Raw genomic sequence first — 22,428 nt, forward strand, 5'->3', positions numbered from 1 at the left:
CAAGACTGGTAATTTCCCCTATCTTAGGTTACAGGATCCCTGACGACTAGGCAAGGGACAGGCAACCTGATTCTACACGGATGACGGCTGCACTGCTTTCCAGCCCTGAATTGTTTTTAAGTCCATGATTTTAGAGGATGATAATCTACTTCATCTTTTTTCCTCCCCCATCTGCCGCTTACCCATTTATACTACTTTTTCAGCCTTTCTACCTGGGAGAAGGAAGAAATAGAAGGAACTAACAAAATTAAGTTTAAGCAACTTTTTGAGAGCAAGAGAATCTATCATTTATCACAAATGGCTACAGGAGTTTTATTGATTCTAAGATTTGTTCCATATTAACTTTCATCAGCTAACCTAGGGAAAACAAAATAAAATTGAAATACATTGCCCGTACCCTCCTCTAATTGGAATCAGTGCTACTGGGTTAAGATTTTAAGCATTTTTGGAATACAGGTGGTACCAGTAAGAAAACAGAAACCAACACAGATTTAAATGTTATCTATCCTGGGGCAAAGTTAGAATTAGACAAAATAGAAGCCATACATATTTGCCTAATGTAGCGCACAACGTTCCCATTTCTTCTCCCCTTCAACTCACTGCTGCTACAGCAGAGTAGAATCATAGCTCCTACTACTGTCCTAGGTCTAAACACTCACTCGGCGGTTCAGTATTTGCTGATAAACAGTTAAACACATTTCCCTGTGCTGATTCATCAGTGCCGGGCCGAGGTGAGTACTCTGTCAACCACATCATGATCATCATTACACAATTTAGTGTTTACTGCTGCCCACCACCCACTTAACAAATGAGTGCCTCCCCTACACCCACTGTCCAGGAGAGCCACTTCATCATGGAAAACGTATTTAGGTTGATGGTGATAAGTGCTGAAGAGAAAAAAACAATCAACAGCAAGGAGATAGGAACTGTGGGTAGTATCTGTACGTGAAGATTTATCAACAGTGGCTAGGAGAAGCCTCTTTGAGAAGGTGACATGTAGGAAAAGGCCTGCAGGGAAGGACTAAGATGTAATTCAAGGAGAGCACTCCAGGCAAAGGGGCAGGAGTCGGCCTGGCCTGTGGGGGGCAGTGAGGAGGCCAGCGGGCTGGAGAGTGGTGTGAGGAGGTGTCACAGACAAGGCCAGACCACAGAGGGCAGAGCAGGTGACAGGACTTTTAGTTTGTACTAAGTGATGTGGGAAGAACCTGGAGAGTTCTGAGCAGGGGAAGGACATGACCCTACGGAGGTTTTAAGAAAATCACTCTGGCTGCTGTGTTGAGAATATTCTGAAGGAGGCAAGGAAAGAGATACCACACTTAACCAATATGCCACTAGCCTATAAATTATAATCAGATAAAATAAAAAAGAAATAGAAATTAAAATAGTCCCTGATGACTGCCTGCCGGCCAGTTCTGATCACGGGACTACACACAGAGACCTCCCAAAGATATGTCAGGGCTGGTAACAACAGCAGTATGCATGGGTATAGCAGGTAAAAATTTTTATTTACTTACTTAAATTCTCCTAAAATATAAGAAATAGCATGGTTTCCTGAATTACAGCTTTTGGCAGTGAGTAAAGGTCACAATAAAGAATAAACCCCAACTTGTAGCAGCTTTTCTTTTCCCCTAAAAAGAGTGCATTTTCCTGCAAAGACATTCAATTAGATGAGATACACATCAGTCAGGTTTCTTCTAAAGTGCCAAAAGTCATACAATTTCCATAAATGCAGATAAGGATGATAATGGGAAGAAGAATGCATCAACTTAAATACTCAAGGTCATCTCAAATCCTGAAGAGTCCCTGGTTTCTGTGACAGGGGAAAGGTACTGCTAGTAACTACTTGAACTAAAATCCGGGCAAATATGGTCTCAGTCCTCATCTTCTGGTTCTTAATTCTTTAACACATCGTAAGATTGCTTATTCAAATCTAATTATGTATTTACAAGACCTGAGAGTATTTTGTAAAAGTTTATTTTAAAAATTCCTAGATAAACTTCATTTGCTAATTTGCTATTCCACAGTCTATATTTTTCTTTGTTTCATCTGTCTTCTTTTGTTTCCACAGATTTCCAAGGACAATCCCTAAAAAAATTATTAGTCCTACTGTTCGGTTGGAGGTAAATTTATCCCAACAATCCTCTGGTCTGTGGATGTCCAGAGTGTAAATCTGAGAGAGAAGAACACAATGCCACGTTAGTACTCACAATGGACTTTTTGGCCTCACAAATAAACACATCAATACACAGAAGATAACAGCACTTTGTTATAGAATTTTAAGCAATGGGAAGCCCTTAATGTACCCCAAACTGTTTTCCAATGTAGAAAAATCTACCATAGCTCTCACTGGGAATCATCTAAGCTGTGTCCTAAAAACTTCCACTTGAGGGGTGCACGAACGCTTCAAGCGCCAACCCATGCTATTTTTAGTTCTCTTTAGAAAGCTCCTCCTTACACTGATGGATCTAAAATCTGCTTCCTACAACTCCTACCCTCCAGTCTAGCTTCATTCTTTGGAGCAATGTTTCTCAACAGGAGAACAAGTCACATTTGGGTAGGAAAACTCCATGTTGTGCAGGGCTATCTAGTGCGTTGAAAGATATTTAATATACCTGGCCCTCACCCACTAAATGCCAGTAGTGACCCCTCCCCAGTTTATTTATGATAACCAAAAATACCCCCACACATGTATAAATCTCCCTCCCATCCCCACATAGAGAAGGGGATCTAATGACCTAGAGCTGCTGTTAGCGACTTAGAACAAACATACTCCTTTCTCTCCATGGTTGTCCTGCAAATATATTGAGAAAGTCTCATGTCCCTGTCCTATTCTTACCTAGGCTTAAGCATCAGCATCCCTCATTTTCCCAACTCTTCTTTATAATGTGGCCTGCACACCTAAAATCATCATGATTTGCTTTCTCTTCATATACTAGAAGGCTATGTCCATCTTAAAATATCGTGTCAAGGACTGGACAGAGGACCACAGGTGCAATTTAGAATATAAAATGGGTTCCAAATATTTCTTACAATATTTGTGATTGTCCTCATAATTTTTGCCTTCCTCTGCTAATATCCAGGTGCTTAAATATTGCTAAACATCCGTTATCCTGACCAGACAATCAAGTGATGATGATAACCCCCATGGAGCTGAGTTATGAGCAAAAGGGGATGCTGAGAAATTCTGAAGAGGAAAGCAGTGGAATCTGGAGAATCACCAATTAATATCTTTTAGCTTTCCTAGAGAGGAAAACAATGAAGGTGATACAGCATGTGGCTTACTTTATGGACATCAGGTTTTAGCTTCCTTCATCCATGTTATGCAAGTCTGGCTTACGCTGATAAATAACCGGCAATAATCTGTATAAAGCAGATGACCTAAACACAGGCTCACTAACATCTTTCCGATTCAGTTCAAAGAAAATAACAATAGCACTGATGCAAAAATACAGTCCATTGACAAGCAATCTATTTAATTAAAATTAGATTTAGTTTATTCATTTTGCAAAAGTCTATAATGTAGATTCGCAATATAAGCCTCTTGGGGCTCGGGTGCTGGGTGAATATCCTGAATTGACAGTTTCCTCCCTTTTAGGCAGAACTCTGACATGTTAGCATTTCCTGTCTTATCTGGCCTTGGTCTCTATGCCAGTGGGACCCACACCTAGGAAAGATTAGTTTGCTAACTACTAGAAGCCCACATTTTTAAAATACAGTTGTGATGATCCGTTTCCTTTAGAGTAATTCAACTCAACCACAACCCAGACGCTGCTGAAATTTTTCCAGACATGATTCAGAAGTCATTCCAGGAAAATCAGAGGGGAAAAAAAAGTCTAGGTTTAGTTTTAGATTATTTCTCTAAAATAATACAGCTAGTTTTTTTATATGAGAAGTTGGGGCAGGGGAGGGGGCGGCTCAAGGCAGTACAAGCCAAGCAGTTGTTTGTTTTAAGAAGTACCTTACTTGGTAAACACAGAGGTCATTTCATTTAAGTAATTTTTATAATTTATAGCAAAGAAAAATAAGGGAAAAAAGAAAGAAAAAGGTCAAACCTGGTGAGCCAGATGGGCTCCCACAGCGGCCAGAGCAGTGTAGTAGGGCACGGTCTGACCACTGCTCACTCCCACCAGGCTCAGTGCGCCCAGCATAGCCACGCTGAAGCCACTGAGCCACTGCTTGGTGTCTTCACGGAACCGCAGTGCCGTGGACCTAAGGCCAATCAGCGCATCATCTTTCTTGTCCTAACATCAGAAAGTAATAAGAGATTGTCTGGTTTTTACTGACATACCATAAAATTCACCGTACTGAAGTGTACAATTAAGTGGTTTTAATATATTCTCAAGGTTGTGCAACCATTACCACTAATTCCAGAAGAAATTTTCTTTTAAAGAACATGCAGATAAACCATAAGCTGTGAAAGACGACAGTAACTCAGAAACATAGATTGATCAATGATGAATGTGTAGGCCAAATCAAAGTCAAACGCTACTGCTAAAATGATCTTCCAGCTGTGTTTCCCCATGGCATTGTATTTCCTATAACCCTATAATGACTTTTAACTACGCTTTTACTACATTAGAAGTAAAACTCAACTCTAATTCTTCACATATCTCCTCCTTACCTCAGAGTTCTCAAACTCAATTTTCTATACATTTTAGTTTCAATCTTGCTAAAATCATAGATACAGAAAAATGCTCACTTGCCACCTAACCACATTGATTCACATTTCACTTCTAGCTCAATTTATTCATCGCCCCTCCCATCCAATCCTTTCTAAGTAGAGTTAAGCCTTGATGCTACACTCACATCTAGCAGACTGATCTCCTCCAGCAACTGTATCTGTAAGCATTTCCACATACTGTTTTAATTATGGTCGTGTGAGATCAGAGGCTGCATGCTGAACTCTGCACCCACCTGCAGGCAGACAGCTACCTAACAGGTTCTCTTTTGGGGTCCCAAATCCATGTAATAATGCGTGTGGGGTTAGTGTGTGTTTTTCCTTTCAAACTTGCAAGCACCTTCAGGGTGCAAACTGTGTCTTTAATTATGCCAACCATGAAAGTGTGAGTATTTTACTGAAGTGTCAGTGGTGTTTTTTTTTTGGTGAGGCAGATTGGCCCTGAGCTAACATCTGTTGCCAATCTGCCAATCTTCCTCTTTTGCTTGAGGAAGAGTAGCCCTGAGCTAACATCTGTGCCAATCTTCCTCTATTTTATAAATGGTATGCCACCACAGCATGGCTTGATGAGCAGTATGTAGGTTGGCGCCCAGGATCCGAACCTGCAAACCCCAGACGACCGAAGCGGAGAGTGAGAACTTAACCACTACGCCACTGGGCCGGCCCCCTCAGTGGTGTTTTACTGAAGAAGCTAATCTAATTGGAGTACAGTTATCCTGACCACTGGTTCCAGATCTTGCTGTGAAAAGTATGGGCATCTCTTGTAAACTGTCAGTCAAGTTTCACTTCGGGAAATCAGGCTGATTACAGATCTGGCAAACTTTTTCATGATAATACAAATGTAGTGGGGAAGAGGGGTTAATGAAAGAAAGCAGAATGAAATCCAGATTGAGGAAAAAATTTCAGTAAATCAAGACATATTCTTTAAGTAAATGATTGAGAATACATACTCATATTTCAGAAAAATACTAAGAAAAAACTTTTTTTTCAAAGTTCTAAATGTAAAAGGTAAATTAAGAACATAAACCAAGAAAAGCAAAAAAAAGATTTTTTTATTAAACTTACAAAAAAGGCAGTATCAATAGTTATAAAAATGTTTATATCCTTTAACTAAGTAGTACCACTTCTAAAAGTTTACCTGAGAAACTCATATTCATAAAGGCATTAATGATTAGAATATTATTTATAATTGTAAAAACTCAGAACAACTTAAATGGCCAAAATAGACACGTTGTTAACTTTAAAAAAATTATAGCATAGTAAGTCAATGGACTATTATGCAGTCTTAAAGTGACAATGACAAAAAATAGGTAAAAGAGCTGCCTAGTACAGAGATTAGTGGCATCCGCAGAGGGGCAGGAGAGTGTCACAGTACAAGCGCAGACTCTGAAGACTGTCTGGGTTTGAATCCCAGCTCTGCCACCACTAACTGAAATGGATAAGTTACTCCACATGTTTCCTCATCTGTAAAATGAGGATAATAAAAGTACCTTCCTCACAGATTGTTATGAAGATTAAATTAGTATTTGCAAGGCATTTAAAATAGTGCCTGGCATATAGTAAATACTATTTAAATGCTTGAAAATTAAATAAATGAGTTGATCTCTTTGGTAAATATACATACACAAGAAACAAAATTATTTTGTTTGTGCCACGGAAGTGTAAATGATTTTCTTTTTAGAAAAAAATACTTTCCCTTTAATTTGGTTCTTAAAGTTCTTAAACAATAACAACTAAACCACAGTTAAGAAAAAAGATATCATTTCTTTACCTGATGGGCATAGATAGTATCATATATTAGAGTCCACATAATTCCAGAAAAATAAAGAGGCAGGCAAACAGATGGATCACAGGAGCCCTTGACAGCAGACCATCCAAGTAATGCTCCCCAATTAAAAGTCAACCCTGCAATTAGTGAAACAGAAAGAGAAGAAAAGTCTAAATGTACTTTAGAATTCCAAAGGGAAGGAGAGGGGCATCGGCATGGATTAAGTACTTGCTGTGGATTATTGGGCTCTGTGTACGTTGTTTTCTAATGTTTCTTCCTTAAGTTCTCCCCACTCTCTGTGGTAGTTATTAGCTACATTTTACAAAAAAGGAAACAGGCTCAGAGAGGTTAATTAACAATTAGAAAGAATAATATCCCCCTCATAAACAGGAGGTTTAATGAGAACATTTATCCTACCTCGTGTGGTGCCTGGCACAGCCAATAAACAGTAGATGCCGGGGTCTGAACTTCGACCTATCCGAGTCAAAATCCCATGTTCTTTCCATTACCACTCTACCTCCTTATAAGCCACAGTAACAAGAGTACAGATGGGAACACTTATTTATTCTACAAGCCCATCCTCTCTGAGGACTGTAAACAGACATCTATATCCTGACAACCCCTAAATCTCTATGCGTAAGCCTGATCACTCCCTAAGCTTCAGATTAGACACTGAACTGCCTGCTGGACACTCCCTCACGTCCCTGCAACACAATGGGTCCCAAACATCCTTTCTTAGAAACCTCTTTTCTCCTCCTATACTGCCTACTTCCACTCAGAGTTCCTCCTCTTCCACTGAGGAAGTGCCTCTCCTTTGTGGTCCCACAGCAGCCACGCATGGCGATACACTGCAATGACCTGCTTATCTGCTGTCTGCTCCTCTGGCTCCTTCAAGATGGTGAATGTGTTTTAGTCATTTTCATTTTCCTAGTACCTGGTATGATTCTCGGCACAAAGTAAAAGTCAGGGGTTCAATAAATATTTGAAGTAAATATACTAGCTTTCTCAATATTATCTTATAGATAGGAAATGCTTATCCTCCTTTTACCAAAAGATTCCCAGGTCAGCCGAGAATATAATGTTCTATTTTTTTAATAATGAAAAGAAACAAAACATTGAACGAGAGGATCTTAGAAAAAGATAAATATTCCAGCACAACTTTCCCACAAATCAGGCTCGCATCAGTTTCTTGGAGTGTCTTTTGGTTCTTTCGTTTACTGACAAAATAGTTCAAAGAACTAGAATAGTTCTAGGAATACTCTAGATTATTCTAGGAGAACAGAAAAGTCTGGAAGCAGACATTTTTCCAATAGATTTTGACTTACCTACCTACCTATCTTCCTCTCTTTCTATCAACAAATATTTACTGAATACCTGCAATGTACCAAGTGCTATGTTAGATGCTGGGCCACCCATATGTGAAGAATGCTTTACTTTTTAGGCATTTACATTTATTAACGGGGAGACAGAGGAAGCTCTCAATATCTTCTCATAGAATTAATGCTGTTGACACCAGTAAGTGCCGCGTCAGAGTGCCATGGGAGCCCACAGGAGAGACTGGCTACCTCTTTCTTGGGAGGTCTAAGGAAGGCTCCACAGAAAGCAAGCTGTTTAAGCGATCACACCCACTCTAACCCTGGTTCTGCTCAGCGTGCTTTCTACTCCAATCCCCAAAGGCTTTGGGGCATGTAGATCAAGGTAGGGTCAAGGCAGCTAATTTTTTTCTTCATGACATACCTAGATTTTTAAAAGAGCATTTCGGGAAATAATGACGATAATCTTAATAAATATGCAAGATTTCTTAGATAATAAAAATGGCCAACTGCCCTCCTTTATAATATGAAAATGTCATGACTGACGACATTTTATCTCTGCCACATTATATACATATGTATGATATTATGTAGAAAAGTATAGTTTGAGGAAATCGAAGGAAATACTTATAGTTATTTCAAGCTCACCCAAGGCTAACTGAGGCCAGTATGTAATTCTTTTCATCAGCGGGTAGATGATGACAAGAAGTAGGGATGCTGCTCCCAGAGCTATACTGAAATCAAGAAAAAACCATTAGAAAGATTAATATCACCATTTCTTAGAAATCGCTAAATAAGACAACAATAGTAATACTAATTAGAAAATGATTTATCTTAAATTACAGTAAATTTTCTTCCTGTACTTTGATTAGGATCAAGGATGATTAGAAAATATCTTGTGTTACAAAACAACCAAACAAAATAACAGTAGCTAACGCATGTAAGCTTTCATGTATTAGGCACCATTCTAACTGCTTTACATATGTTAACTCATTACAATCTTCAGCACAACCCTAAGAGGCAGGAAGTTTTATTCAACTTGTGTTTTGCAGATGAGGAAACTAAAGCACAAAGAGAGGAATTAATTTGTAAACCGCCACACAGCTAGTCAGGAGTAGGGCCTATGGCAGCCTGGCTCCAGAGTCCAACTTATTACCCACCATATGCTACTGCCTCTCTTAATTTGGTTTTCAAACATTGACAATGAGTAGTCTGAGACGTCCTAACAGAGAATTAGGGTCAAGATACCCTCCCTATATGCACAATGGGGTGTTACTTCTCCAGAAGAGGGTAAGGTCACCAAGCACCTATGCAAGGATGATAACATAAGATGTTCTTAGGTACCTCAAAGCTCACCTAACACCACCCCTCCAGGAACCACCTTCCACAATGTGTTCATGTGACTGATGCTTGCAGGGCAAGGAATATAATTAAGTCTAGTCTCTATAAAGTCACACTTATTTGCTGACCTCCCCCTCTTTTTCATCTTATTGAAGCACTTTGTAGGCAGCCATCTGATGCACAGAGTTTAATTTTTTTTTTTTTTGTGAGGAAGACCGGCCCTGAGCTAACATCTGCTGCCAATCTTGCTCTTTTTGCTTGAGGAAGATTGTCCCTGAGCTAACACCTGTGCCAATCTTCCTCTATTTTGCACGTGGGACGCCACCACAGCATGGCTTGATGAGTGGTGTGTGGGTCCGAGCCCGGGATCTGAACACGCAAACCCCGGGGCCCCCAAAGCAGAGCATGTGAACTTAACCACTACGCCACTGGGCTGGCCCCCACAGAAGTTTAATTTTGTCTCTGTTGAAAGATGTTTAGGAATGAGTCTTTCCACTTTTTCCTTCTGTCATGACATGACTCTGGGAAAAACCTGGTTCCTCTTTTTGCAAAATAAGTGTAATCACTTCTGCTTTTATCTACTTCAGTAATACTACCAGGATAAATAAAATTATACAGACAGGTACATACACTGACATCCATGGATGCACCTAGAAAACCTATGCAAGTGCCTGTGTCCCTCAGGGAACACGCAGCGCAAGTACTGAAGGTGGTTCAGAATAAACTAAATGCTGATCTCTTAATTCCTTGGGCAGAAAGCATTCTTGATTTTACAACGTATGGTGACTTGCTTATACTCGCCAACTTACAAACGTTCCATAGATAGTTACTGAACTTTGGGATAAAGATATTTCAATTTTATTTTATTCCTGCTTCCTCCATTTCAAGGAGAGATTTTATACACGATTATGAAAAACATATTTACTATACCTGTAGTAATTCAGACACAGAAGAACACCCAGTGCCAAGGTCAGCTGACCGCCGAGAAAAACAAAGGATTGAAAAGTTGAGACGTCTCCAGCAGCAATAGGGCGACTGGCTGTTCTTGTAACCTTAACACATAAAAACAGATAACTTAGCCTCATGAGATGGCTCAATCATTCATTTAAACATTTAATCAAGAGATTGGCCCATGGTAGGCACTAAGGCAGAAATATGAACAAAAGGTGAAATCAACATTGGAAGTAGTGCCAAGAATCAAAACTCAAGAAAGAAAAAAAAATTAAAAAAAAAAAATAAATAAAATAGCTTTGAAAAGAACTAAAAATTCTCACCACTCATTCCCCTTTCTTTCCATTTCCCCATCTCCAAACAAACAAAACAAAGCAACTTCCTTATCTAGCTATTTAGCTACCTAGCTTAGCAAGTGTGTGTTCAATTTCCATAGAGAAAAGAGGGACGATAATAAGAATCCTCAGAAAGAGGAAATCGCAGTGGATATTAGATAAGGCTGTTAGCACGTTGATGCTCTGAGTGTGGGAAGGACTGCACTCAGAAATCAGATGTGAAGAAAGAAAGAAGACAGATTGTCTGGGTTTGTAAGGGGGAGTGCTTTTGCCAACTATGTAGGAATGGGTCTGTAATCTTATATGAACTGTACCCAAATATAAAGGGCAAACTCACTATAAGAGTATGAATAGACAAAGCATTTATATGGACAAATAATACATATTAATTTCTCTTTTCCTTTCAAAAGATCATGAAATGTGATTATTCTAAACTCAACCACAAATAAAGAACATAACCAAAACTTTCAACATTGCTAGAACTCAGGATCTAGGATCAAAAACCCCAGCATTTGAATCTAATTCCATCACTTATTGGCTGTGTGAATTTTGGCAAATTACATAACCTCTCTTGGACTTAGGTTACATACCTGTTCAAGGAAAAACACAAGAGAGAGGGAGAGGTAATAATAGCACCTACTTTATACAGTGAATGCAGTGTCTGCGGCAGGTAAGTATGCAATAAACGTTATCTATTATTAATAACATATTTTTGTATAATTTATATCAAGGGTTAGCAAACTATGGCCTGTGGGCCAAATCCAGCCTATACTGCCTGTTCTGGTACAGCCCATGAGCTAAGAACGGTTTTTACTTTTTTAGATGGTTGAAAATAAATTTTAAAAAGAGTAATGTATTGTGACACATGAAAATAATATGAAATTCAAATTTCAGTGTCCATAAATAAAGTTTTATTGAAATAGAGCCATATCCATTTGTCTACATATTGTGTATGGCTGCTTTCATGCTCCAACAGAGTGGAGTAGTTGCAACGAAGATGGTACGGCCCACAAAGCCTAAAATATTAACTATCTGGTCCTTTACAGAAAAATTTTGCTGACCCAATTTATAGCACACTTCACTGTGCAATGAAAAGATCTGTCAAAACTGTAATGACTCATCTTGGTTAGAGTGACAGAAATGGATCTTTTATCCCTGATTTGGTTCCTGTAGTTTCAACTAGAAAACATATTTATGTTCTTATATTTATTTTAGGATATTGTGATTATCCTAGCTAGAATTTGCATGTTTCCAACGTGCCACTACTCTAAGAGCTATATAGGCGTCACATCACTGAATCCTCATAACAACCCTCACAACTTCTTGCCATTTCTAAGTTTTAGGAAACTGAGACAGAGAGGCTAAGTAACTTTCCAAGGTCACAGATGCTAGGCAGCACAGTCACTCCAGTCCCATTGACCACACTACTAACCACAAGATTACACTGCTCCTTCAGCACAGTGCAAAGTAACTAGCTAAATTTGAAAGCTGAAAGTAAACACACACTCCATCAAAAGACTAAAAATGATGTCACATGGTGATCAAAACATATTCTATGTGGTTTTTATGAAATCACAATGCTCACAGCTTACAAAACCAAATCAATAATACCTGTGCATTGAGATTATTTCAATGTTTGTGGATCTAATGTTTATCACATGACTGGTAGATTATATACAACATCAACAAAACACGCTTAACTGGTACATCCTAATGGCAACTCACATATCATTTAACGTATTAGCAATTTACTTACCATCTAAGGTATTAAGCACAACCCTGAGCCATAAATATATCCTTAATAATATACAGCCTTTGAGAAACTGTGAGGGAAGCATTATAATTTGGCCAAGCTTTTTAACTCATCCTTTAAAAGAGATGCACATAACATTTTAAAATTCACATTAGCAAAACCACCTCAACAGCTATAAAACATTCATTTAAGTGCTTTGTTGTATGTCACTAAGGAATCTGGACTCTTCTAACCAGAGAAAAATGGCCTGGGGGAGATGTAAAATATCTACTTAGTTCCCTTTTATCTGAGGAGAAAAAAAATCACTTAAGGGGGAACTAAAATAGTCAAATTTTGTTAATTAAAAAAGTGGAAAAAGTTGGTTTGAATATATTCTTTTTAATTATACTTTTTCTTTTGAGATAACTGTGCATTTACATGCAATTTAAAAAAAAATCTCTGTATTTTAAGAAATATAGAGATCCCATGTACCCTTTATCCAGTTTCCCCCAGGGATAACATCTTGTAAAACCTTATAGTACAACATCAACAATACAATATCACAACCAGGATTTTGACATTAGCTGCTCTACATATGTTCAAGAATTATTTGGAAGTGATACATGCCAGAAGCCTCATTCATATGGTCATGCAGAATGAAAACGTGACCAGGATGTGTGAAGCCCCAGATCAAGACAGTGTGCATCTCCTGGCATGGATCAAAGCATCCCAATGCGTGAGCAGCGCAGAGATGACTTTACCATGCAGTTCTTGCCACTCTGCCACTGCCCTATCCTCCAGCCACACATAAACCCCATAGTCACAACTGTCAAGCATAATATACTTTATCTCACAGCCATGCCTCTGAATCTGTTCCCTCTGCCTAGACTGACCTTCACCCTCCAGCCCACCCTTTTTTGCCACCTCATTCTGACACACAGTTCAAAAGTCACTCTCTCAAAAGTTCACTCTGCAATGTTCACTAATGCAATCTTAGAACCTGTTAACTATGTCTCACACACAGCAAGTATTCAATGAATGTTTTCTGAATTAAAAAATATATTAACTACAAAGCATTATAGGTATGCCCTGCTTAAAGAGAATTCAGATTTATATGAAAGGCAAACTAGGGATGATTATTCACTTTATATAAGTGCATGTAAGATTATTCACTTCACATAATTCACCATGGACTTCTTTTAAATTGTAAGTTTACTTGATTATTTACTCAAGCATTTAATCGTCTTGTACTTGTTAGGCACAGCTGCTAGGATAAAAGGCAAATAAGATGGACCCTTCCCTTGAGAAAATAACAGTTTGTTGAGGAACAAAAAAATAGTTACACACTGCATTAGAATATGTACAGAAAATAATCCAGAGGAATATGATGTAGCAAACTGTTAACTCAAGTTTTCTTTGGGGTTTGGGGAGGAGATAAGGAAGACTTGCACACTGTACCCTATTTCTCTACTGTCTGAATTTTTCAGAATAAACATATTATTTTTCTAAGGAGAAAAAAATAAAATTATGTTTTTTAAAGAAGTAACTATAGAAATGCTAATAGGGGTTGCCTCAGTTCATTTAAACTAAGATTTGATTTACATAAGAATAGTTAGGGCTCCAATATACATCTCAAAGGAAAAGGATGACAGTTCTGTTGGACACCTAAAGGTTCAGGATGGATTTTTCACCTTCGCTCCTAACATCCTTACCCCTGGCCTTTTAAATTCGAATTCATTTTGTACAAATGGAGTATATACTGTGCCCCCACAGCCGCTCATGTGTTGCAAAACAAAGTACACAGAGCTTCGCAATACCAGCTATTCACCTGATACTGCACTTCTTATGCTGGATTTCAGTGAGGACACTAAATGATCACGTTGCTTTATGTGGCATTCAAATATGATGGCACCGTGTTACTCTGCAGAACTGAGAGGAGCCACTCTGTTCTTTCCATGATGAAACTACCTTTTTATCGTAGTCCCGGTCCCACATGTCATTAATAGTACAGCCTGCTCCACGCATCAGAACAGCTCCAGTGCCAAAGAGGGATAACATGTACCAATCCGGAAAACAACCTGGCTCAGCTGCCAAACCAATGCTCCAGGTACATGGCAGATACAGCAGCCAGGTTCCTGAGCAAAAATAAAAGATGAAAAAGGTACAAATTCAAGTTAGTTAACTGTCTTCATTTGTTTTAACACCACATCCCCAAGACGTAACAAAAAGTCAAAAACACATGACAAAACTGGAAAAATAAATTTCAATTCATATCACAAAGGACTATTCTCCCTAACATGCAGGGTTGCTAGAAACTGAAAAGAGATCAACAGTCCAATTGAAAAATGGACAAAAAACATAATAGAAGTTCACAGAAAAAGAAATACAAATGGCTCTTATACACATCAAAAGATACCCAACTTTGAGAAATATGCATTAAAATTACATTGAGATAACATTTTTCACCTATCAGATTGGCAAAACCCAAAGTCTGACAACACAACCCAGGGAGTCAGAAGTCTCGTGTATTTCTGATGACGTTATAGAACAGTCCAACCCTAACGGAGGACAACCTGAAAATTTTAACCATATTTATATGTTTGGGTGTGTATATATTTATACATATATATAAAACAAATACACACATTTGAATGCTGGTGTGTTCACTGACCATGCCAGGAAGGATACACTGGAAACTGGTAATAGTTGCCTCTGGGGAAGGGAACTGGGCAGGTGGGAGATTTAGCTTTCACTCTACACCTTTGCACTCTCTGAATTTTGCATCATATTTATGTATTACTTACTCAAAAAAGCTAATACAACTTTTTTTTTACTGTTGTTAATGGTCTTGGGAGAGGGAGGTTATTGACCTATATTAATATGTTGCAGCTACATGCACAAATGGGATTAGTTTTTGGTACTTAGCCCATAAACTAGATGAAATTAAGCTAAAATTAAATGGATTGTACGAATAGGAGACTTCATACATAAACTTTAATACATGTTCCACTTTCAAAAGAAAGTCTTTCAACAAATGTTTGGATATGGAGTCTATTAGGTAAATTCTTAGCTTTCCTTCCCTATTTAGTGACATAAAAGTAAGAGAGAAAGGATATGGCTAAAGAGAGATCAGATGCAGTATAAAAACAGTCAAATGACAAAGTCCTTATAATCATGTTTAAGGTTTATTAAGTTTAAACCTTATTAATTTACAAATATTTATAGAGCATGTACTTTGTCCTAGGGCTGTGCTAGGAACTGGGAACACAATGGTGACTAAGCAAGGCTGGTTTCTGCCTTCAGACAGCTTAAAAGTGAACAGGAAGAAACATAGTTAAACAAATAACAATAAAATAGATCAATTCAACAACAGGGCAAGTACAGGGTCCTACAAAGGCATAAAGCAGTGCCACCCAGCTTAACCGGAAGGGGAGTGGGAACGATTCATGGAGGCTTTTCCAAAAGGGGCTTAACCCACATAGCAGAAAAGGCAAGGAGAGGCTGAAAACGAGAAATGGGCAGCCCAGCCCTGAATACAGGTTGTCCTGGACAGACTCATATTCACCGTGTCCCATCTAAAAACAGTAATGACAATGGCTAATATTTACTGAATGCTCATGACATGTCAGGCAGTGTTCCAAATGCTTCTTATGTATAAACTTATTTAATCCTCAACAACGCACTATTATTGTTCCTATTCTACACATGAGGAAACAGATGCACGGAGAGGCTAAGTAAAACATGATGGGTTTACTACTTCATTTTCCCTGAACTTACAAGCATAGCTCAGAGGGACAGAGAAGTAGTTGGTCCCGCCCTGAAAGAAAACACCACTTCACAGGCATTATTTTCCTGGTGCAATTAGAACTGAAGACTCCATTTAAAAAAGAATTCTAGAGAGAAAGACGTCGTTAACAGAATTTCCTTGGCCATAAGTCTATATTATAGGTACCGCACTCACTTACAGATAGGAATCTGTAGGGCGCCTCTACAGATGGAGAGGGTTCCTGTAGTGAAGGGGAAAGTCAGACTTCCGGTTTGATGTCTGCCACTCGTGGAGTGATGCTAGACACTAAAGAATATTAAACTTTAACACCCAGTCTTCTTCATCTCTAAATGGAGAGATATCTACCTCTCAGAGTTGTTATGATTAAAGATGACGGTGATAATGAAAACAATAACAATAATAATGAATACACAGTGCTTGCTAAGTGTTTTTGATTCTCACAACAAATCTATGAGATAGGCACTATTTTTAGTATACCCATTTAGCAAATACAGAAAGTGAAGCACAGAGAAGTAATTTGCCCAAGGCCACATAGGCAAAAAGCCTCGGAGCTGCAATTCAAACCGAGGCGGTCTGGTCCAGTCCTGTCCTAAGGCTTACGCTATCACTCTGCATACCTAAATCTCTACAGACGCTTAAGTTCTGATGGTTCTTTCGCCCTCCCGATTCTCAGCTACTTTTTTTCTCCATCTTCCCTATGACACTTTCATTATGTTATCTTCTGTGAAGAAAGACACAGAGGTGGTAAGAACGCAAATCGGTTTCAGAAAGAAATGTTGGGGGCCGGCCCATGGCTTAGCGGTTAAGTGCATGTGCTCCGCTACTGGCTGCCAGGTTCGGATGTGGGCGCGCACCCACGCACCTCTTCTCCGTCCATACTGAGGCCGTGTCCCACATACAGCAACTGGAAGGATGTGCAACTATGACATACAACTATCTACTGGGGCTTTGTGGGGGAAAAAAAAAAAGGAGGAGGATTGAGAATAGATGTTAGCTCAGAGCCAGTCTTCCTCTGCAAAAAGAGGAGGATTAGCATGGATGTTAGCTCAGGGCTGATCTTTCTCACAAAGAAAGAAAGAAAGAAAGAAAGAAAAATGTTTATTGTAGAACAAGGAAGAACTTTCTGGGAGATGAAATAAAATGAGCAAGTTCTGAGAGGTGATGGGCAGACCAAAGAGACTGTGTAAACTGAGTCTAAGAGTCACTCACTAATTACACGTTATTTTTAAGACAACAGAATCACCCGTCAATGCAGTAAAACAAAAATTACACCACTGGGCCGACCGGGTGGCGCAGCAGTTACGTGCTTGCGATCCGCTTCCGTGGCCCGGGCTTCCCAGGTTCGGATCCCGGTCACACCCACAAACTACTTGTCAAGCCATGCTGTGGCGGTGTCCCGTATAAAGTGGAGGAAGATGGGCACAGATGTTAGCCCAGGGCCAATCTTCCTAAGCAAAAAGATGAGGATTGGCATTGGATGTTAGCTCAGGACTCGTCTTCCTCACACACACACACACACACAAAAAATTATACCACCAATTTAGTGGAAAGAGTGCCACCTGCTGAAACTTCCTGAAATAACGCAGTAGTTTGACAATGACCTGGTTGAAGGAACTTGTAATCCATTCTGAAAAACAACCAAACCCATGTTGGTTTATGAAGGTAACTAGATCAAATTTCAACAAAATAAAACTATGAACATAAAATTACCCCACAAAAGAAGAATTTAAATAAATAAATCTCAAACCTGGAATTCTACTACTGTCAATTTATTGTTCCTGGCATACAGTAGGGGCTCAAAAAAATGTTTGTTGAGGGGCCGGCCCCGTGGCGTAGTGGTTGGGTGCGCGCGCTCTGCTGCTGGCGGCCTGGGTTCGGATCCCAGGCGCACACTGATGCACTGCTTGTCAGGCCATGCTGTGGCGGTGTCCCGTATAAAGTGGAGGAAGATGGGCACAGATGTTGGCCCAGGGCCAGTCTTCCTCAGCAAAAAGAGGATTGGCATGGATGTTAGCTCAGGTGATCTTCCTCACACACACAAAAAAAATGTTTGTTGTTGAATGAACTATAACACAGTGCTATTTATAAGTTGTCTGAAAAACCCTGCAATCATCACCTATTTAGAACCAAAGCTTTCGGGCTGGTATCTTCTTAACATACGTAACTATTAACCCCATCTTCTCCAATTCCCACTTCTGAAGTAATAATAGCTAACATTCTTGAGCACTTACTATGTCAGGCACTGTTCTAAGGACTTGACATATATTAATGAATTCTCATGACAACCTTCTAAAGTCAGTATTATTAGTATCTTCATTTTATAGATGAGAAATGAAGGCCCAGAGAAGTCAAGTAACTTAGCCAAGGTCCCTCAAATGGGCAGAGTGAGTATTCAACTCAAGAGGTCTGGCCCCAGAGCTTTACTCATAACCCCTTAGTAGCCTCTTAGTAAGTAGTGGGGTGGTCTAGCCACTAAGGTAGAAGCCAGAGGTTTATGGAAACGGGAATAACAGCAGCTACTGATCTGTCTTAGATGCCTGTAAGCCTACGCTGCAGCTCCATGACACAGACCCCAAGAACAGAATTACAGTTAGCCTTCAGCCTAGAACTGGGCTTGGAAACTTATGCCTATCAACTTGTATCCGGCCCCAAAATGCAAGGGGTCATGATGGCAGGACTGTGCCTATCATTTAATTTGCTTTTATACCTTAATTGCTGTTTGTTATATCTCCCAGTGCTCTGATCCCGAATAGGTAGTGCATAAACCTAGAATACCAAAAACAAGGCCTAATTTGGGGTCTTGCTGGGCAAAGACGGAGGGAACGTATCTCGGCATTTGAATGTACTGCCATGCACTGCCATGGCAAATGTCATGATCTAGATTACCTGGAGTTCAGTCTCTACTCCTCCCTCCCCATTGTCTGCTCTTCTTCAGTCCAGCTCTTATCCAGCCTTGACTATTTTCTACACCCACCTAGAGTTCCAGACCAGCTTATATCCTTAATGTTCCAACACTCCACCCTTTGGTCTTTGCAAAACTATTTCCCCGGGGCCAGCCCGGTGGCGCAAGGGGTTAAGTGTGCGTGCTCTGCTGTGGCGGCCCAGGGTTCGCCGGTTCAGATCCTGGGTGCACACTGACACACCGCTTGGCAAGCCATGCTGTGGCGGCGTCCCATATAAAGTGGAGGAAGATGGGCATGGATGTTAGCCCAGGGCCAGTCTTCCTCAGCAAAAAAAGAGGAGGACTGGCAGATGTTAGCACAGGGCTGATCTCTTCACACACACACACAAAAAACTATTTCCCCCACCAATCAAGATCTCTTCCCTCCTCTCCAAAATCTACTTGTCCTCTGAGGTCCAACTTGTTCTTGAAATTTTCTAGCAATGTAGATCCACAGCAATTACTCTTTTTCCTGCAGCACTTGCCACCTGAAGCACTTATATTTGGCCCCATACTTTCCCAGCTTACCCAATAGTCTGTCTTTTTCAACTAGACAGGGAGTACCTTGAAAGCAGGGAGTTTCCATAGTTCTGTCTATCCCTAAGGCTAGGCGATGTTATAGGAATTAATGAATTCATTCACTACTACTGCTAGGCTGTTATAGGCACTAGACAGAAAGTCCCATATATGTGGAGCTTGTATTGGAGAAGTAGTCAGTCAACCAATAAACGCATAAGGTCAGTTAGTGGGGAGTGCAATGGAAAAAAATTGAACATAAAGAGACAGTGAGGTGATTGGTATTATTTTAAACGAGGAAGGTCAGGGAACTCGCCCTCAGGAGGCGATCGTGAGCAGAGAGGCAGTCCATACGTGCTGCATCATACATTCAACCGAATTAAATCTTCGTGGTAGGGGTGGTGCAGGGCAAAGAGCTAGAACTCACCATCAAAACGCTAGGTTCATCTGGTCTGGCTCCGCCGAGGAACCTTAGTGTCCTCGGCGTCTTTATGGTCTTAATTATTTGCTTTGGGAGCTTTGCAGAATTATGGGAAGGATCAAACATAATGAATGTGGAAGTGCTTCAATACTGTAAATCTGTGCCAGCGCAGGGACAGGAGCACGGAATTTCCGCTCGATTCACTATCTAAACCGGGACTGTGGAATGAGGGAATGTGGGGCCCGCCGCGGGCGCTCAGGATTCAGAGGGGTATGAAAAACGCAGGGTCACTTCGGAGATGCCCCGTCCGGCGTCTCGAGGGTCCCGGGGCCTCGCAGGCGAGCCCTGACTGTCGGGCTTTCGTCTCCAGCCCGCCCGCAGTCCCGGACCGCCCGCGCCGCGCGCCCCGCACTCACCAATGGGCTTGTCCAGCCGCATGAGGCGCAGGTAGGGCTGCACATGGCGGGGCGCCGAGTTCACGATGGCCGCGGCCGACAGGCTGAGCGCACGCCCGCGCGGCCCAGGCACCACCGAGGGCCGCCAGTCCCCAGCGCGGGGCGGCCCCGCTGCGCGCGCCAGGGCCAGGGAGTGGCCGCGCCAGCCCCGCAGCCACGCCTGCGACGCGGCCCGCACGCCCCGCGCGAGCCCCGCACCACCCGCGCCCAGCATGGCGCCCGCAGGGCGTGTCCCCGCGCGGGCCTGACGTCATTCCCCGGGCGTCGGTCCTGGGGGGCGTGTGCAGTGACGTCAGCGGGATGGCTGTTCCCGTCCACCAGGTCCGGCGGAGGTGTGGTCAAAGCCTTTCAGGAGCTTGAAGTAGGGATTGTCGTGGTCGCTTTACCCTGTAACGGCGTCCTCGAGATACTTAGCGTGAAGTGAATTCCTGTTATCAGCTTTCTCCATAAATGAAAAGAGTGTTTACTCATACAGAACAGTTGTACAAAGGAAAAAGTGAAAAACCTGCTCAACCCCAGAATATTGATTTGCAGGCAGCTGTTTGCTTTTTAAAGCTAAAAGGGCACCAAGCAGCCAAATCCAAGAATGTAAATTAAAACCGTACTTAGAGTTGAGGGACGTTCATTACCCAAGTGAAAACCTTAAATTTGACAGACAGTTAAAGGAGTTCGAATAATTGAGAGGCGGCGAGCGTGTGGGATGCTGAGAGCCTGCAGCTAGGACAGGTGGTCGGCGCTCTATCATAGCCAACTCTTGGGTAGCACTGTGTGCCAGGCACTTTACATGTACTATCCCATTTAACCACTTACTGAGTGACCAGGAGCAAGTCACTCATCTGCTTTGTAGTATTCTGGGGGAATTGGGTTAGTCTTTATGCTCCTTTCCTTTACAAAATCGCTTAGAACAGTGATGCTGTGATATATTGAGTCTCCAGTGTTGGTGGTGAGGGGGCGGTCCTTCATAATTCTACAAGACTAGCTCATAACTTGTTCACCAATTATAGACAGAGAGATCAAGGCACTAGGAATTTTATGTGTTTATAAAGGAAAGAACACAGTTCCTCCTGTATGCATTTTCTCTACTCTCAATACTCTACTACAGCCCTACTTCACTTCTGACACCAGATGTGAGGGTTTTCCACACATCAAGCAATTCTGCAACACCACCTGGGTGTCCTATAATTGAACTCAATTCTGGCAGCATTTATCTGGAGGCAGTGTCAGATCTCACTGGTTAAATGCTCAGTCCCACAAGACTGCCCCTCCCTCACTTCAAAAACCTATTGCTAAATCCAGGTTGTTACATGAGCTTCTGACTGAAACTGAGGATGAAGGAGTTAAATTTCCCTGTATTAGGGTGAAACTGGGTCTTGTACTCACAAGGTTAATGTGGGAAACAAAATAACCAAAGTTTCTGAGCTTGCCTTGCAGGACAGCAGGAGGACGGCTGAGAAACTTCCTGACAGCCCCTGCCTGACTAAGCATCTTGCAGGAAGATTGAGAAACTAAAATGACTGACTGTAAACTTTAGACTTCGAAGATTAAAAATCCACCATGTGCAACACATAAAACAGTCACACCTGTGCAGAGGACTCAGAACTTCAGCCCGAAGGCCACATGATCCCCCTCCCCTACATAAAACCCCAAATAAAAACCCTTGCTTGTAGCTTTTCCGGGAGTTCGGGATTACAGCATGAGCTGCCAGTTCTCCTTGCTCAGCGATGTGCGATAAAATCCCTACTTTTGGGCCGGCCCTGTGGCTTAGCGGTTAAGTGCGCGCGCTCCGCTGCTAGCAGCCCGGGTTCAGATCCCGGGCGAGCACCGCTTCTCCGGCCATGCTGAGGTCGCGTCCCACACACAGCAACTAGAAGGATGTGCAACTATGACATACAACTATCTACTAGGGCTTTGGGGGGAAAAATAAATAAATAAAATCTTAAAAAAAAAAAAATCCCTACTTTCTTCCACTCCCCCCCCCCCTCGCCGTGTCAGAGATTTGCTTGCTGCATGAGTGAGCGAACTCACTTCAGGTTTGATATCATGACCTGCCAGCTAGAGATCAGCTATAGATGGGAGGTTCCCAAGACCCCTTCCTTGGTTCGATTAATTTGCTAGAGCAGCTCACAGAATTTAGGAAAACATTTTACTTACTAGATTACTGGTTTATTATAAAAGGACATAACTGAAGAA

At 41.1% G+C, this 22,428-nt stretch overlaps 1 protein-coding gene across 2 annotated transcripts; it reads right to left on the reverse strand.

The window, feature by feature from the left end:
- Positions 1 to 1,484: 1,484 nt before the first annotated feature.
- Positions 1,485 to 20,452, reverse strand: COQ2 (coenzyme Q2, polyprenyltransferase). 2 transcript variants are annotated; one of them, XM_058547405.1, is made up of 8 exons: positions 20,200 to 20,312; positions 15,353 to 15,425; positions 14,087 to 14,253; positions 10,031 to 10,152; positions 8,408 to 8,493; positions 6,450 to 6,583; positions 4,053 to 4,241; positions 1,485 to 2,170 (listed from the first exon to the last, which is right to left on the reverse strand). In XM_058547405.1, the coding sequence occupies exons 1-8, from the start codon at positions 20,242 to 20,244 to the stop codon at positions 2,006 to 2,008; spliced, it is 981 nt and encodes a 326-aa protein (XP_058403388.1). In that variant the 5' UTR covers positions 20,245 to 20,312; the 3' UTR covers positions 1,485 to 2,005. The 2 variants fall into 2 exon arrangements, with proteins under 2 accessions (XP_058403388.1, XP_058403387.1); XM_058547404.1 differs by lacking the exon at positions 15,353 to 15,425 and having other exon boundaries at positions 20,200 to 20,452.
- Positions 20,453 to 22,428: the final 1,976 nt, after the last annotated feature.

Source organism: Diceros bicornis, chromosome 8, assembly GCF_020826845.1.
Source record: "Diceros bicornis minor isolate mBicDic1 chromosome 8, mDicBic1.mat.cur, whole genome shotgun sequence".
In the NCBI taxonomy this organism is placed as follows: Eukaryota; Metazoa; Chordata; class Mammalia; order Perissodactyla; family Rhinocerotidae; genus Diceros; species Diceros bicornis.

Bases quoted from the DNA above. Each gene is read 5' to 3' on its own strand.
- COQ2 (XM_058547404.1), bottom strand. From the start codon at position 20,452: ATGCTGGGCGCGGGTGGTGCGGGGCTCGCGCGGGGCGTGCGGGCCGCG. The intron at 6,584-8,407 runs GTGAGCTTGAAA...CACTAATTGCAG, and splicing joins CTGGCCTCAGTTAGCCTTGG to GGTTGACTTTTAATTGGGGA. The intron at 4,242-6,449 runs GTAAAGAAATGA...TTCTGATGTTAG, and splicing joins ATACTATCTATGCCCATCAG to GACAAGAAAGATGATGCGCT.